The sequence below is a fragment of the Phyllostomus hastatus genome, unplaced genomic scaffold, assembly GCF_019186645.2.
Source record: "Phyllostomus hastatus isolate PE091 unplaced genomic scaffold, TTU_PhHast_1.1 phas_scaffold_93, whole genome shotgun sequence".
Taxonomy (NCBI): Eukaryota; Metazoa; Chordata; class Mammalia; order Chiroptera; family Phyllostomidae; genus Phyllostomus; species Phyllostomus hastatus.
In genome coordinates this window covers 37,560,159-37,573,297 of record NW_025334042.1, presented here as the reverse complement: position 1 = coordinate 37,573,297, position 13,139 = coordinate 37,560,159, and the positions used below count along the sequence as shown (strand labels likewise).

The following is a 13,139-nucleotide window of genomic DNA, read 5'->3' as shown; positions in this document are numbered from 1 at the left end:
TTTCAAAGTAGGTCTTCAAATTCCAGTGTGTATTTGTGGTTACAGCAAATCTCAATTCAGACTAACTGCACTTCAAGTGCTCCAATAGCGCCGTGTGGCTAGTGGTTACAATATAGGAAAGCACATATATAAAAGATTCTGAGGGTATTTGTTTATCCTTTTTACTAAATCATACACCTCTTCCTCAAGAGCTAAAATGAGCTCAAGATAGCTATGGCAATTCATACAATCTAGATAAATCAGTAAACTAACACATTCTAATAGTTTATTTTTCCCCAACATTCAAAAATACAAAATATATTTCAGTTAAAATAAAATAGATGAAATTACTTAGTCAAAAAAGTTTTTTTGCTTATTATGTGTTAAGTAACAGCCTATAATAGCTCTTACCAACTACTCTATAAATTTAAAAGCTTCTAGTATATAATACCTGCCAACATTCTTTTATGGAGAATTTCTTCCATACCTTTAAGGTAAATGAAATGGGTGAAATAATTAGATTTTGCCTATAATTTACTATCTATGGAATGATTTTCTTTTACTGAACTAGTGATGAAACAGCACTGGTCTGATTTAATACTATAAATTCAGAACAAATTGGAAAGCATTAAATTCAGAAGTGCTTCTGGACCATTAACTTCCATGCTGATTTGACATGCACCATCGTACTCAGGCAACAGACTCAGGAATAAAACCTATTCCTAAAGCAAACAGTACTTTATCTCATAACCATCTGGGGTTCACGTCCTTAGGGCCACTGCATACTCTTGTCTGGTATATTTTAATATCTTGAGAGATACAGCACTAAGACTTACTTTATTAGTGAAACTCATTTTGCCAGGAAAAGAAGACTGACATAGAAGAGATTATAAAGGGAACAAAATTTTGGATAAGGCCCTTGTTTTCATTATTTAGCTGAAGAAAATTGTGGGTTATATACTCTTTCAACCCCTATGGTTTTTCTAAGGTACCAATAAAAGTGATACCATTCATAACTTGGACAGTGGTCTCTTTCATATATCGCCTATAGTCACAAACTTAAGTGCCAAGCAGATGGTTGAAATCTGTTTTGTATAAAATGTGTGCTTTTTTCCCCCAACTGTGTTCTTTGTATTCATATTCAGCCTAGGTTTTAGCCATCAAAACACTGGCACTATGTCGATCATTAGCAGCATTTTAGACAACTGGCAACTAAGGTATTCACTGTTCTCCACAAAATGTTCAGCTAATATTTCCCAGATGTATAATTAAGGCAAAAGATCATCTTCTTAAATTGGTATCAGCACTTTGGATGGCTTCTGGATTTCAACAGATTATTTCAGTGGAAAACAATTTTATATAAAAAATAAGGGTTCTTTTTCTCAGATGCTTCTGTTTGCTCATAGTACAACTGCTCATGAAAAGAAATCTATTAATTTGCCCAAGCTTCACCTATGGTCTAAAGGAATAAGCAGCTAGCTAAGGCAACACCTCTCATGTCATTTCTACTATGAATTTCTATGATGTACTACTATATTTGTATCGATAAGTTTCTTGTAGTTATTTAAAATTTTCTAATTTTCAAAATATTTGTACAGTACTTTAAAAGCAATAAGTGGTATGTGACCTTTTTTTTTACCTTAACAGAAAACCACTTTTTTATTATCCAATAATTTGTTCTATAAAATTATTCATTATAATGATTTTACACAAATAAATGAATTTTAATTTGTATAGGTTTTAAAGCATAGGAATAAGTTAGCAAAGTCATTATTTAAATATTAGATATACTGATACTTCCAAAAACAGCAGTTAGTGTATCAGATTTCCTATATATAAAGTGGCAAGAGATCTTTCTTAAGATATTTTACTATTAACGTCAGCTGTCAGAAGAAATTATAGCTATATTGCTGCTATTTAGGCACAAGTTACCTGGAATCAGTAATCATAAGTGTATTCAAAACAATTAATATTTACTATAAATTAAAAAATAAATCAATACATTTTATAGATATTGTTTTATATGATAAAATAATTTTCAACTATTAGGCTAGAATGTTATCAAACAAAAATATATACAATTTTTTTTCTAAATTTTCCAAGTTTAAGATGACTCATTAATGTTGAGGGATAAATAGTGTTATACTCATTTTAAAGTCCATTTCATAGATGCATGGCTAAAGCCCAAAGAATCTGAGTGACTTACACATCACTAAGTTTTAATTCTTGATTTAGAAACTGTAGGAACATATGCCAACTTGGTATATCAGTAAATGCTGGATGATATGATATATCAGCAATAACTTGTCCAACTGAATGATTTCCAGATTTTCTTACTTCTTAAGAATAGGATATTTGCACATTTCCCTCTGGTCCTTGTTTTACATGCAGTTCTTGTTCAATAAGGCACTTTTCTGTTAGTTTTTTACAACCTTTATATCTGTACCAGGAGAATAAAATAACACCAATTCTTTATTCCCAAAATCAAAGTGACAGGAATATAATAAAATGGATATTGTAATTATTAGTCAAATAATTTTAATATATTGTCAATTCTATTGTTATCCCAAATATATGAATGTGTATTTAAAGCTTGTAACTGTTTTATACTTCATGATACCATAGTTATATTTTCAAGGTATACATAATAAAGAAGGACCTTGCATATATATAGTCAAATATTTTATGTTGCTAATATATTATAACTACAAAATTTTTTAAACACTGGGTTAAAAAAAGCATGCAATCTGCCAAATGCAGTATACTACTAATATGTGGACCTTCTCCTCTAAGATAATATAACTTTGTGAATGCATCTTTCACTGGTTGTTCCTCTACTCCTTGCTTCATAGGATTCAGCACTTCTTTTCTTGAACTTGCCAACCAACTATCAACTGATGTATATTAGGTTGGCTGGCCAGATGCTAATGCTAATAATTGTTTATTTTGAGAATCACTTAGAATCTTTCTTTAGACTACCTATTAGTATTCTTAGCTGATCATGCCATTTTCAAACCCTATGTTTTATTTTTTCATATAAAAACATATACTGTTTACAAACCCTGTGTTGTCCTAATGTCCTACTCTCTTTTTCTTTGTATTTTATCTTATCCTTATAAATAGATTTTCAGCACTTTGACCTAAAATACCATTCTCATGCTTTTCATGTTACCCCAGAGTATCTTGTTCAATAACCCATATGTAATTTATTTTCCACAATATGTGTAATAGTTGAGGATGATGATCTGATACACCTGAGAGTTTCAAATACATGAAAATATGAATCTTACCTTTGAAACACATAATTTCAAAATAGTTCATAGCAAATTTGAGCACTTAATCCTACATAAGAATTATGCATACTATTTAGATTTGAAATTCCAAAAATATGCTATGGTTACATGTTCCTGCACGCCACCACTCAGTTGACAGGTAAGGCAAATTGAGAAGTAGTTCCACATGTTCATGTTTGTTATATGAGATACTCTGTCTACAACAAGCTACATAAATTCAAGAAATATGACCACAATAGTAAAGAGCTAGGGATCTTCCAAATGTAGTTCAAAGTGATGAAATTTTGAGATTTTAAGAGAATTTAGAAATGATTCAGCTCATCTTTGCATTTGCACAGATGCATAAACTAAAACCCCAAACCTCTTCTCAATCTGTAAGAAAGAACTAGAACTTAAGGTCTTACACCCAGCTAATAACACTTTCTATTATGGTACATTTCCCTCAAAAAACAGTGCTGTTACTGGCCAATGGATATTTTTACCAAAAAGGAGGAAATTTTTCTATCCTTCAGGAGTAAAAACTCAAAATCCATAAAAGACTATCCATTTTTATGTATGCCTTAGACCTCTAACACTCAACTTTCTCATCTCAATCTGAAATATCAGATTTTACAAAAGCAAATATTAACATACCCAACTTCTTGAATTCAAAGTTTCCACTAAATATGCATCACAATGCCACATTCAGATTTTTAAAGCTGGAAAACTGTTGTAGGTCCTTATAGCTGATGCCAAAGGATTCTGTGTTACATGTGAGAAAGTGGGAATGGATCTTGTTTGTATTTACATGCAATATTTCTTCCTTTCAAGATTTTCTTCCCAAAATTGCAGCTTCATCAGTGTTTAGTAGGATTTATTCAAAATCAATTTATTGAAAATTCAATTACCCTGTAAGTGAAAAAGTTTCTCCTGAATTCCAAACTTTTTACATGTATGCGCACAGCTATTACATTCCCCCAAATCTTCATATAACTGCTACTGACTCCCAATTATCCTTTAATTTACTTATGGAAGTCTATATATTCTGCTCCTTCACTCTAAACCTTTAAATTGCAATAAGAATCTCCCAGATATGATTTTCTTTTTCTAGGGAAATGCTTTTAAAGCATTAAACATCCCTAAATTGTTTTTAGGTCAAATTAGATCCATTTTATTTTTCCAGTAATGCTAAATTTTCAAGAAACAATTACACTGCCATCTTTATATCCCATAATCCTTAGGGCTCTAAAAACAATATCTTTTTTGGTTTCCTAAATTCTGGCTACGTTTAGGACTACAGGGAAAAGAAGTTGTTGCCTCAGAAATAGCATTCATTATCTTTGCCCATCCTGAGGTCTTCTATTTGATTAATGGTACTTGGAATATTGCATAAAATTTTCTTCACATCTCAATGACACTATGGTAGAGATGATAGTCTGAATCTGATACTGTATATTCAGCTATCACTCATTCGAACTCGAAGTTGAATTAGTGAATGAATCAAAACTAGTTTGATCACCAGGTCATTTCTTTCTCTACTAAAGAGTAAGAACACTATACACTATTTAACAAATTTTCACCATACCTCTTGCAAAACAGATAAAGAAGAAGAAAAGAAAACTATTAACATGATTTATGTGACATCATCCTGCAAACTCTTTTCAAACATATTATGAAACTCAATAGCAAATAAAAAAGGGGAGAGGTGTTGAAACAAAGGGATAACAGGAAAGGAGTAAAAAAAAGTCTTTGAACTTAGTCAAGTATTGCCCAACAAACTCTGGCCCAGGTAAACAACCAAAAGGAAGAGTTGTGGGCAAACAAGTACTACCTTAACTTAAGAATCAGAATTAAAATGTTTTGAAATTGTGTCATGTAACCCCTATTAACTGTGTGTAAAAAATTAATAGCATATATAAAGCATTCCTCTTTATTTTGTGTTCTTATGTGAATGCATATTTCTCATTTTCAGTGTTTGTGTTTCTTTTTCACTGGATGCCCTTTTATTAGACAAATATGAGATTGTTTAAAATGAAAAGTCAACGGCTAATATGTGAAAGTTCTACAACCATTTCTCAAACAATCTACCACCTTGGTATCTTCACCCTAATTAAAATAAAAACAGAAAACCAAACCAAAATCAGTTCTCGAGTAAATGATTTACTATATTTCAAAATAAATTTCAATTAAAATGTAGCAGGAAAACACTATTTGAATCTATGTCTTTCTTTTACTACTAGATTTAAAAATTATCAACATACAAAGTAGGTTAACCCTTCCCCTTCTTTTCTCAATAACGTTCCTAAAGCCCTAAAGGAGAGAACACCTATTTTATGAAATTGCTGCTCAGTGTCCCAAACGACCTAACTCTCTTAAACTGTAAATACAAATCTTACAAGGTTTTGAAGGTATCTTTTCGGGGGGCCCTATGAGGTTTACTTCATTCCTTCAAAATACATCTTTTGTCAGTGCATCTGATTCTTAGGTTTCGATGTGACAGAAATTATTGGGATGGGTAGAGCAGGCACATATGCATAGAATATAATAAATATGCATCTCTACAACAAGAAACATTAAAAATGATGCTACTAATACATTTTTAAGAAATATCATATCCTATGTGTTTTAACATTTTCTTTCCTAAAAAAAAAGCATTCTTTCAAAGATGTGAAAAGCAGAAATAGAAACGCTGTTACATATGAAAGTTTCAACAGATTTGCTTCCAGAAGCTTTTCTTTATAGTGTTCTCTTACCTACAGTGTATGTTGGCACTGGCAGGTAGCCCTAATTCGTTAGTAGCCAAATTATTTTTGTCCATGAAGTACGAGAGATCTCCATAGCACATGAATGAGACATAGTTTACTAGTTTACACACATTTTTATAACTCCAAGAAACCAAAACTCATTCACAAATGTTTTCATTTCAGCAAAGAGAATGGCTACAGAATATCAGAGACATCTACTTTGAATTCCTGGTTCCCATTCTCCAGGAGAAAATGAAGAGAAAAAAAACTTATTAACTTCAATAGAGAACTTTGGCCTTTAATGCAAGAAAAATAAACAGCTTTCTATTTGCCATACTCCACATTTCAATTAAATCAAAATACTTCAGTATAAAGAATTAAGAAAAAACATTATATTTTAGTAATAAACCTAAATGTCTCCATGTCAAAATGCATCACGACGGCATAGTAGTTTTAGATAATGTGGTTCACAATAACTCGCATCCATATACTGCATGATCACCAGCTACATTTAGATACTGCTGTACTACCTTCACTAAGTTATAGAGAAAAAACAAGAAGATGAAATAAGCAACACTTAGAAATAAACATATAACACAAGTGATGATTCAGCCATAGCAAAAGAAAAAATATCTCTGAATTTTAAGGCCATGACAAAACTAGAGCCAAGTGCCTGAAATGTTACTTAGATGAAAGAAAGAGAGATCTGAAATACAATAAGCCAAGTTCGGGTTTGAATTGATTAAAGGTTAGACACTGATTTCAAATGTCTATGAACATCCACAAGCTTTTGTTTTTAATTTTCATTCTGTCATGTTTTATGGGTAAAAAGTCCTTAAACTACCTTGTAATAGATTAATTGCTTTCAAGCTGGGTGACAAAAGGGCATAATGACCGGAAAAATAATACAAAAGAAACAGAAAAAGCATGTTAACAAGTTTATCAACAAACCTGGGTAATTCTCATCAAGTACAGATTAAGGTTCAGTGGTTCCAAACTGGCAGCATTCAAGTTGGGTTCATATTTGGGTTTTTTGTTTTGTTTGTTTTTTTAAACCACCTGTCCTAAAACGACATTGTTTATGCTAATTATCTTTGTTTATGCCACAATTCTGTTTGTTTACTACATTCTTTTAAAATACCATATCCCTATAAACAGTTCTCACCAGAATTCTTCTAAATCTTGTTTCGGTCTGGTCCTTCTCGGCAGCCCACTGAGCAGAATGCAGTTCTACAATGAAGGCGCAAGAGCTGGGAGCAACTTTGAGTCTCTGACTCCTCAGGCTGGCAAAGACAGGGAGTACTGCTGAGGTTTTACTCAGACTCCAACGGTAAAGGATACTGAATGTGTAGAAATGCAACACTCCCCTATTGGACAAGCAGAACCATACGCCACAGTATCTCCAGAGGAGATGCATAAACTCTCAACTAGTAAGTGAAGAGAAGAAGAGATAATACTAAGGGGAAGGGAGTGCAGTTTTCAAACTGCAGGAGAAAACGCACAGGGTAAAAAAGATAGAAAAAAGATCTTCTCCTGAGCTGTTATCAGTTCCTGATTAATATGAGGGAATATATAGCATTCTCCTAAAGGATGTCCAAATAAACACTGTTCACTTAGGCAAAAGAATATCAGTCTTTAAAATTTTTCTTCTCTAGCAAAACGACTTAATCATCTATGTAATAAACACTATGTTAACAATACCACTACATGTATAAACATTCAAATTTTGTATTTAATAGAAATGATGATGGTATCAATTGATGGAGAGAAGGATAGAATGAATGAAGCAAAGAAGAACTTGCTATGTTTTAGTTCATTTCTGGTTCAACAAAATATTTCCATTAGAAGGACTGTATTTGAGGCTATGGTGAAATCTATGGACATCTTTTTATCTGATTGCCACCATCTGAGTCAGAGACATGACATATTAAACTATATGTGAATTAGTACAAGAGACACATATTGGTTTATTTCCCATCCTATTAGTTCACCTCATTGAAATTTTAAGTGAATAACAAATTGTAGAAGAAAACAAAAATCCATCAGTTATACTAACTTAACTAATTTATGAAAAGGGATGTACTTGACCTACACAATACGTATCTGCATTACACACATATACTCATTAGGATGCTGGAGAATTGACAGTGGAAACAATAGACAATAAAAATCGGACTTTTCCATGAATGTAATTTTGTTTTTTAAATGCATTATAAATGTAATTCATTTGAAATAGCTTCCAGCCCTGTAGAGGAGTAATGTGCTCAAGTATTAGAATAGGACTTATTATTTGCCTCTCAGGTATGATGTGTGCATTTTAGTTAAAAGCTCCCTAAGAACAGGTAAATACTTTATTGTATGTTTATTATAATTGAGAAATATAAGAAAAGAATACACTAATATGTGAAGTAATCATAACATTCACACATTTCTATGTCTATTAACCTGCTAAACACTGAGCAATATACATTGCCACCTGATTTAACCCTTAATTGTCCTTGGAGATCAGTCAGGTCTCCTGCTAAGTCTTCAGGACAGTACTCCCATATGGGTGTGATGGAAGTGTAGTTTGTCCACTGCTTCATGCAAGCTGCATGCCAAGCTAATATTTCAGCTCAGTTAACTTGCAGCTTATTGAGATGGTGATTAAAATTTATAATCAGTGATAGGCACCTTTTCCTCTACAAAGTATAAGTACATAAAAATAATAAAATGAACAAAGGAAAATATCAAACACCCTGAAAACTTAATATCAAAGTTACAGGTTTACAGTTGCCATTAGGTGACAAAATGTGAACAGGTAAGTTCCCTTTGATCCACAACTAGAGATTACCTGCTAACTTGAATGTGCTTATCACATGAGAACAATGATTTTTTTAAAGTTTCTAATTAAGTCAAATAAATCTGTCTAGGTTACAAATATTTTATCAATTGCCAAACTTCAGGTAATTAAAGTAATGTGAATGTCAGAGATATTCTTGTAGACTGCTAATAGTCATTTGCCATGGTAGTTTAACAAATTAGTTTCTCACAATACCTGATGTATATTTGTTTCTTCAGAAAAACAATGAAAAGTTTCTTAATGTGGAAAAAATTATCTTTAGTCAATATGACCACAAATAACTATGATAGGCATATAAGTTAAATACATCAAATTTCCATCAGAGAAGGTTTTACTCTTGCAGTGTTGTCTCCGACACGCAGAACATGGGCAGTCTGTGGTCTGCACCCGTTTTGAGAGAAGCAGCCAAATAGGTGATACTATGAGCTTAATTTGCTGCATCCTAATATACTCAATCCCAATTTTTCTATTTATTATCAAACTTTTTCTTAGGCAATCATCTTCTACTTGCTTTTTACTTAAGCCTCTAACATGGAGCAATTAAAAAGTGACAAGTAGCTTAGTCATAACACTATCAACATTATCGAATGGAATAAATATAAAAGAAATGAACAGAATACTGACAGTACCAAAATTACTTTTTTAATTCATCAGGAACAAATATTGATTATTTAAGGCAGATTTTAAATATTTTCATTTTAGAAATATGAATAAATAGATGGAATTCTTAAAGGACAAATCTTAACTCACAGTGTTTTATTATTTATTTTCAAATAAATACATAATTTCACTGTCTTTTTTTTTAAATTTGTTAGGAGAGTTCATGCATTCATTCTAATGACGCTATTACTAACATTTAGACCATGTTGTCAATTGTGTCTCCTCTAAACTGTATGACCTAAAAGACTTTGCTTACAAACAATTCCTTAGAACATACTTCGCCTGTTCACATCCCACCTGAGAATTGTGTTTTTCATTAGTCATAACCAGTTATGACAATAATGCTTGAAAATAAAAACAAAATATTTTGATTCCTTTACTTTGCAGAATCACTGTTTAATTTGCTCTACCTCCTGAATGTTTTTAACAGACAATGAAACTGTTACTAGAGCTGAATTACTTAACTGCTTATTAGACTGACAGCACTGACCATGCACATTTCTAGGGCTACAAACACACACATAACAAATCTAAATCCAAATTTTGATCTTGATATTTAAGTTTTGAATATTCCTTAAAGTTCCAACTAGTCTACAGGTTGCACTGAATAATAAAAGATGAACACAACTCTACCAATGAAATTAGAAAAAAGATCACATCAAACTTCCAAAATACATCAACCCCTAGCAACTTGTTTATATCCTCTAGAGCAAAGTTCTCTATTTCAAAAAGAAATTTTGAAGTCTTCTTTTCAGATTTCTGACTAAGTTTGAGTGAACAACTCATCTATAGCAGGTGAATAAATAGAATAAAAATTAGCATTTGATTGAAATGACCTACTTATTCAAAGAAGGCTGCAAATATTTGAAAAGGGAAAAATAACGGACTGTGATGTGTACTTATAGAATATATACCTCCTTTGGACAATATAAATATTCAATATTGAAACTGCAAGATATATACTCTATGTGGATGACTGTATATATATACACACACACTCACCCATACAAACTGAATGTAAACTAGTAATGATTTATAGAGATTTTTGTATATTTTATCAAGTATAACCACAGGGGAAATTATTAAGAAATTTTATATTATATGACAGTTCCCAAAATTATTTTAGCTGCTAATATTTACAAATATGCTGTCTATACTAACAACTCTATTGATTATCACTTGCTTATTTAATTAGCCAGTTAGAAAAGCATGCCTCTGGGTGACAAAAAAAATAATATAATAAAAGAAAAGAAAAAGGAAAAAAAGAAAATCTCACTAGGAGGAAAAAAATCATTAAGAGATTTGACCATCAGAATAGGAAAGGGAAAAGTTTAGTTTAAAAAGAGATAACTGAAAAAAATACAAATAAAGTTCACAGTAGGGAAGCTTGCCTATATAGAGAAATAGGCTACAGCCTGTTAATGTGTAACTACCTTTTTATAAGAACAGTCAGTTAACACGCTTAAGAATCAGACTCAGAGTTTTATTTCCAAAAAGTATAGAGTTGAAGAATACTGTTATTTAAGTGCTACTCCGCGCACATGCTGGAAAACTTACTGTGGTATATTAACAAACTGCTACATTAAGCAATGGTATGTTCCAATATTAATAACTTCAACATGTACATATGCAATCAGCTGTATTTGCAAACAAAACCTTTTTAAAGAGTTAATATATAGAACTTTAAAGAGATAAATTCAAACTATTAAGAAAGCTCAATCATTCACTGGAATTATCTAGTGAGGATTCACCTTAATTAAAAAAAAAAGATGAAGAGGAAATGAAAGAAAGAAGACAGTATTAAAGTATATATGTTAGCTATTTTACTTTCTTCCCTGATCTGATAATGGCTTCTCTAATATTTGGTCATATTCAAGTATTATTTTATTCCCCATATCCTTCTCTTCTATTGCTTTATTCTAGAATGTTTTAATCTTTGTCCTTTCTTTTTTCATCTTTTCATATCAAATTCAGTTGTTTGAGCGATGAACAGCTTGACTTAGCATATTTTTAACCAGCTGGTCTAGCACCTAGCTTGCATTGCATAGTCAGATACAACAAATGTTTATACAGAAGGTAGCTTTCATGAAATTGAAAAAAAAAAGCCAGGGTATCATGCATCCTGGCTTTTTTTAGCTATTTTTTTAAATTCACCATACAGAATACAAAGTTTGAATTCTTTTTAATGGCAAACAAAATTCTATTTATAGTTCTAAAAATGAACTTATGCTGGGATAAGAACTCAAATTTAAAAATTGCAATGTGTACTTACAGGAACACTAAGAGGGCTAAAATTCTTTCAAAGCTCTGCTTTACTTGCAATAACATCAAATGAAAGGATGTTGCACATATTTCTCCAAATAGGAACTACTTTATTACAAATACACTTATTCCCATCATAGCAAAAGGAGAACATGGAGTAAATCACAATTTACTTTAAGACAGCTAGTGCGAAAAGTGGCCGCGCAAACTTAGAAAGACATCATCACTATTTCCCCCTTTTTTGACATTTCAAAAGTAATCTACTAATAGAGTGTTGTGATGTTAAATATTCTTTTAAAAGAATCTGCTCTCTTATATCAACAAAAGGTCATGTGCTTTACTGAGTAGCTTCCAAAGTTTTACGGAAGGATCAAATAGGAACTTACAGCCTCCGTCCGTTTAACCACCACTAAAATCTTCTGTCACCCCAGGAATTGCCAGACAGAGATGTTGAAAATGGTTAACACTCTGCACAAAAGCATTTTAAAAGGTGTAGAAGGGAAGGAAAATATCAATGAAGGAAGAAAGTAAGAGAGTGAATGAGGAAGAGAAAAGCTGCGAGTGAGGGGAGAGAGAGATGCTTAATGTTCATTTAATTTCCTGTTATAGGACACAACCTAAAAACATTGAAATCTCGGAGACTTTACAAATCAGTTCAATTGGGTCCGGGCAATCACCACAAAAATCAGCTAAGAAGATTGCAGAAACCCTGGCTAAAGGCTTTTCTAACAAACAGGGGAGCATCTTCCAACTGATTCAGAGCCGACTGTAAAAGGGGAGAGTTGTACTTCAATATATTAGGGGTAAAAACTGTACTCACCTTTCAAACTCCTGAGGTAAATCAGGGTCAGTAAGCATGCTGGAAAAGCACAATTTCCCTTTGTCACAGCAGCCACCTATGATCGTCTCCAACTGAACCTGTCAAGTGAGTCCAAACCTTCTGAACCAATTGATTTTCTCTCTCTCTCTCTCTCTCTCTCTCTCTCTCTCTCTCTCTCTCTCTCTCTCTCTCTCAATCTCTCTCTCTCCCCCCTCGCCCCCCTCCCTTCTCTAGGACTCCTTGACCAGTCTCTTAAAGGGGTAGCGCACTTCCAGCGCGGGGTCTGGCTGCTCCCCCTGCACGGAGCCGCACGCTCGCTCAGGCTGCAGAGCACTAGACAACCTCAGGATGCCTGTCCTTTCCTTTGAATTCCCTCTTCCAGACATCACTGAATGTGAGGAGTCAACTCATGTAACACATCTCCCATACTCTCCTCTAAATAACATAAGTCCTCTCTCTCATCTCCCCCCTATATACACACACCAGTAGATTTTTTTAAATGCATTTGCTGCTGATTAAAAGAGAAACCTGTATACTAGCAGAATTGATTAAACTGCATT

The 13,139-nt window shown here is 32.6% G+C and overlaps 1 protein-coding gene across 6 annotated transcripts in view; it reads right to left on the bottom strand.

The window, feature by feature from the left end:
* Positions 1-13,139, bottom strand: part of SOX5 (SRY-box transcription factor 5) — a 930,694-nt gene that overhangs the window by 362,878 nt on the left and 554,677 nt on the right. For 2 of the 6 annotated variants that reach the window (XM_045829751.1, XM_045829756.1), the window contains exon 1: positions 12,580-12,701. The exons of the other annotated variants lie outside the window; for them this stretch is intronic. In XM_045829751.1, the coding sequence (XP_045685707.1) occupies positions 12,580-12,617 (38 nt within the window). In that variant the 5' untranslated portion in view covers positions 12,618-12,701. Of the gene's footprint in view, positions 1-12,579; positions 12,702-13,139 lie in introns of those variants that run through there. 6 annotated transcript variants of the gene reach the window in all.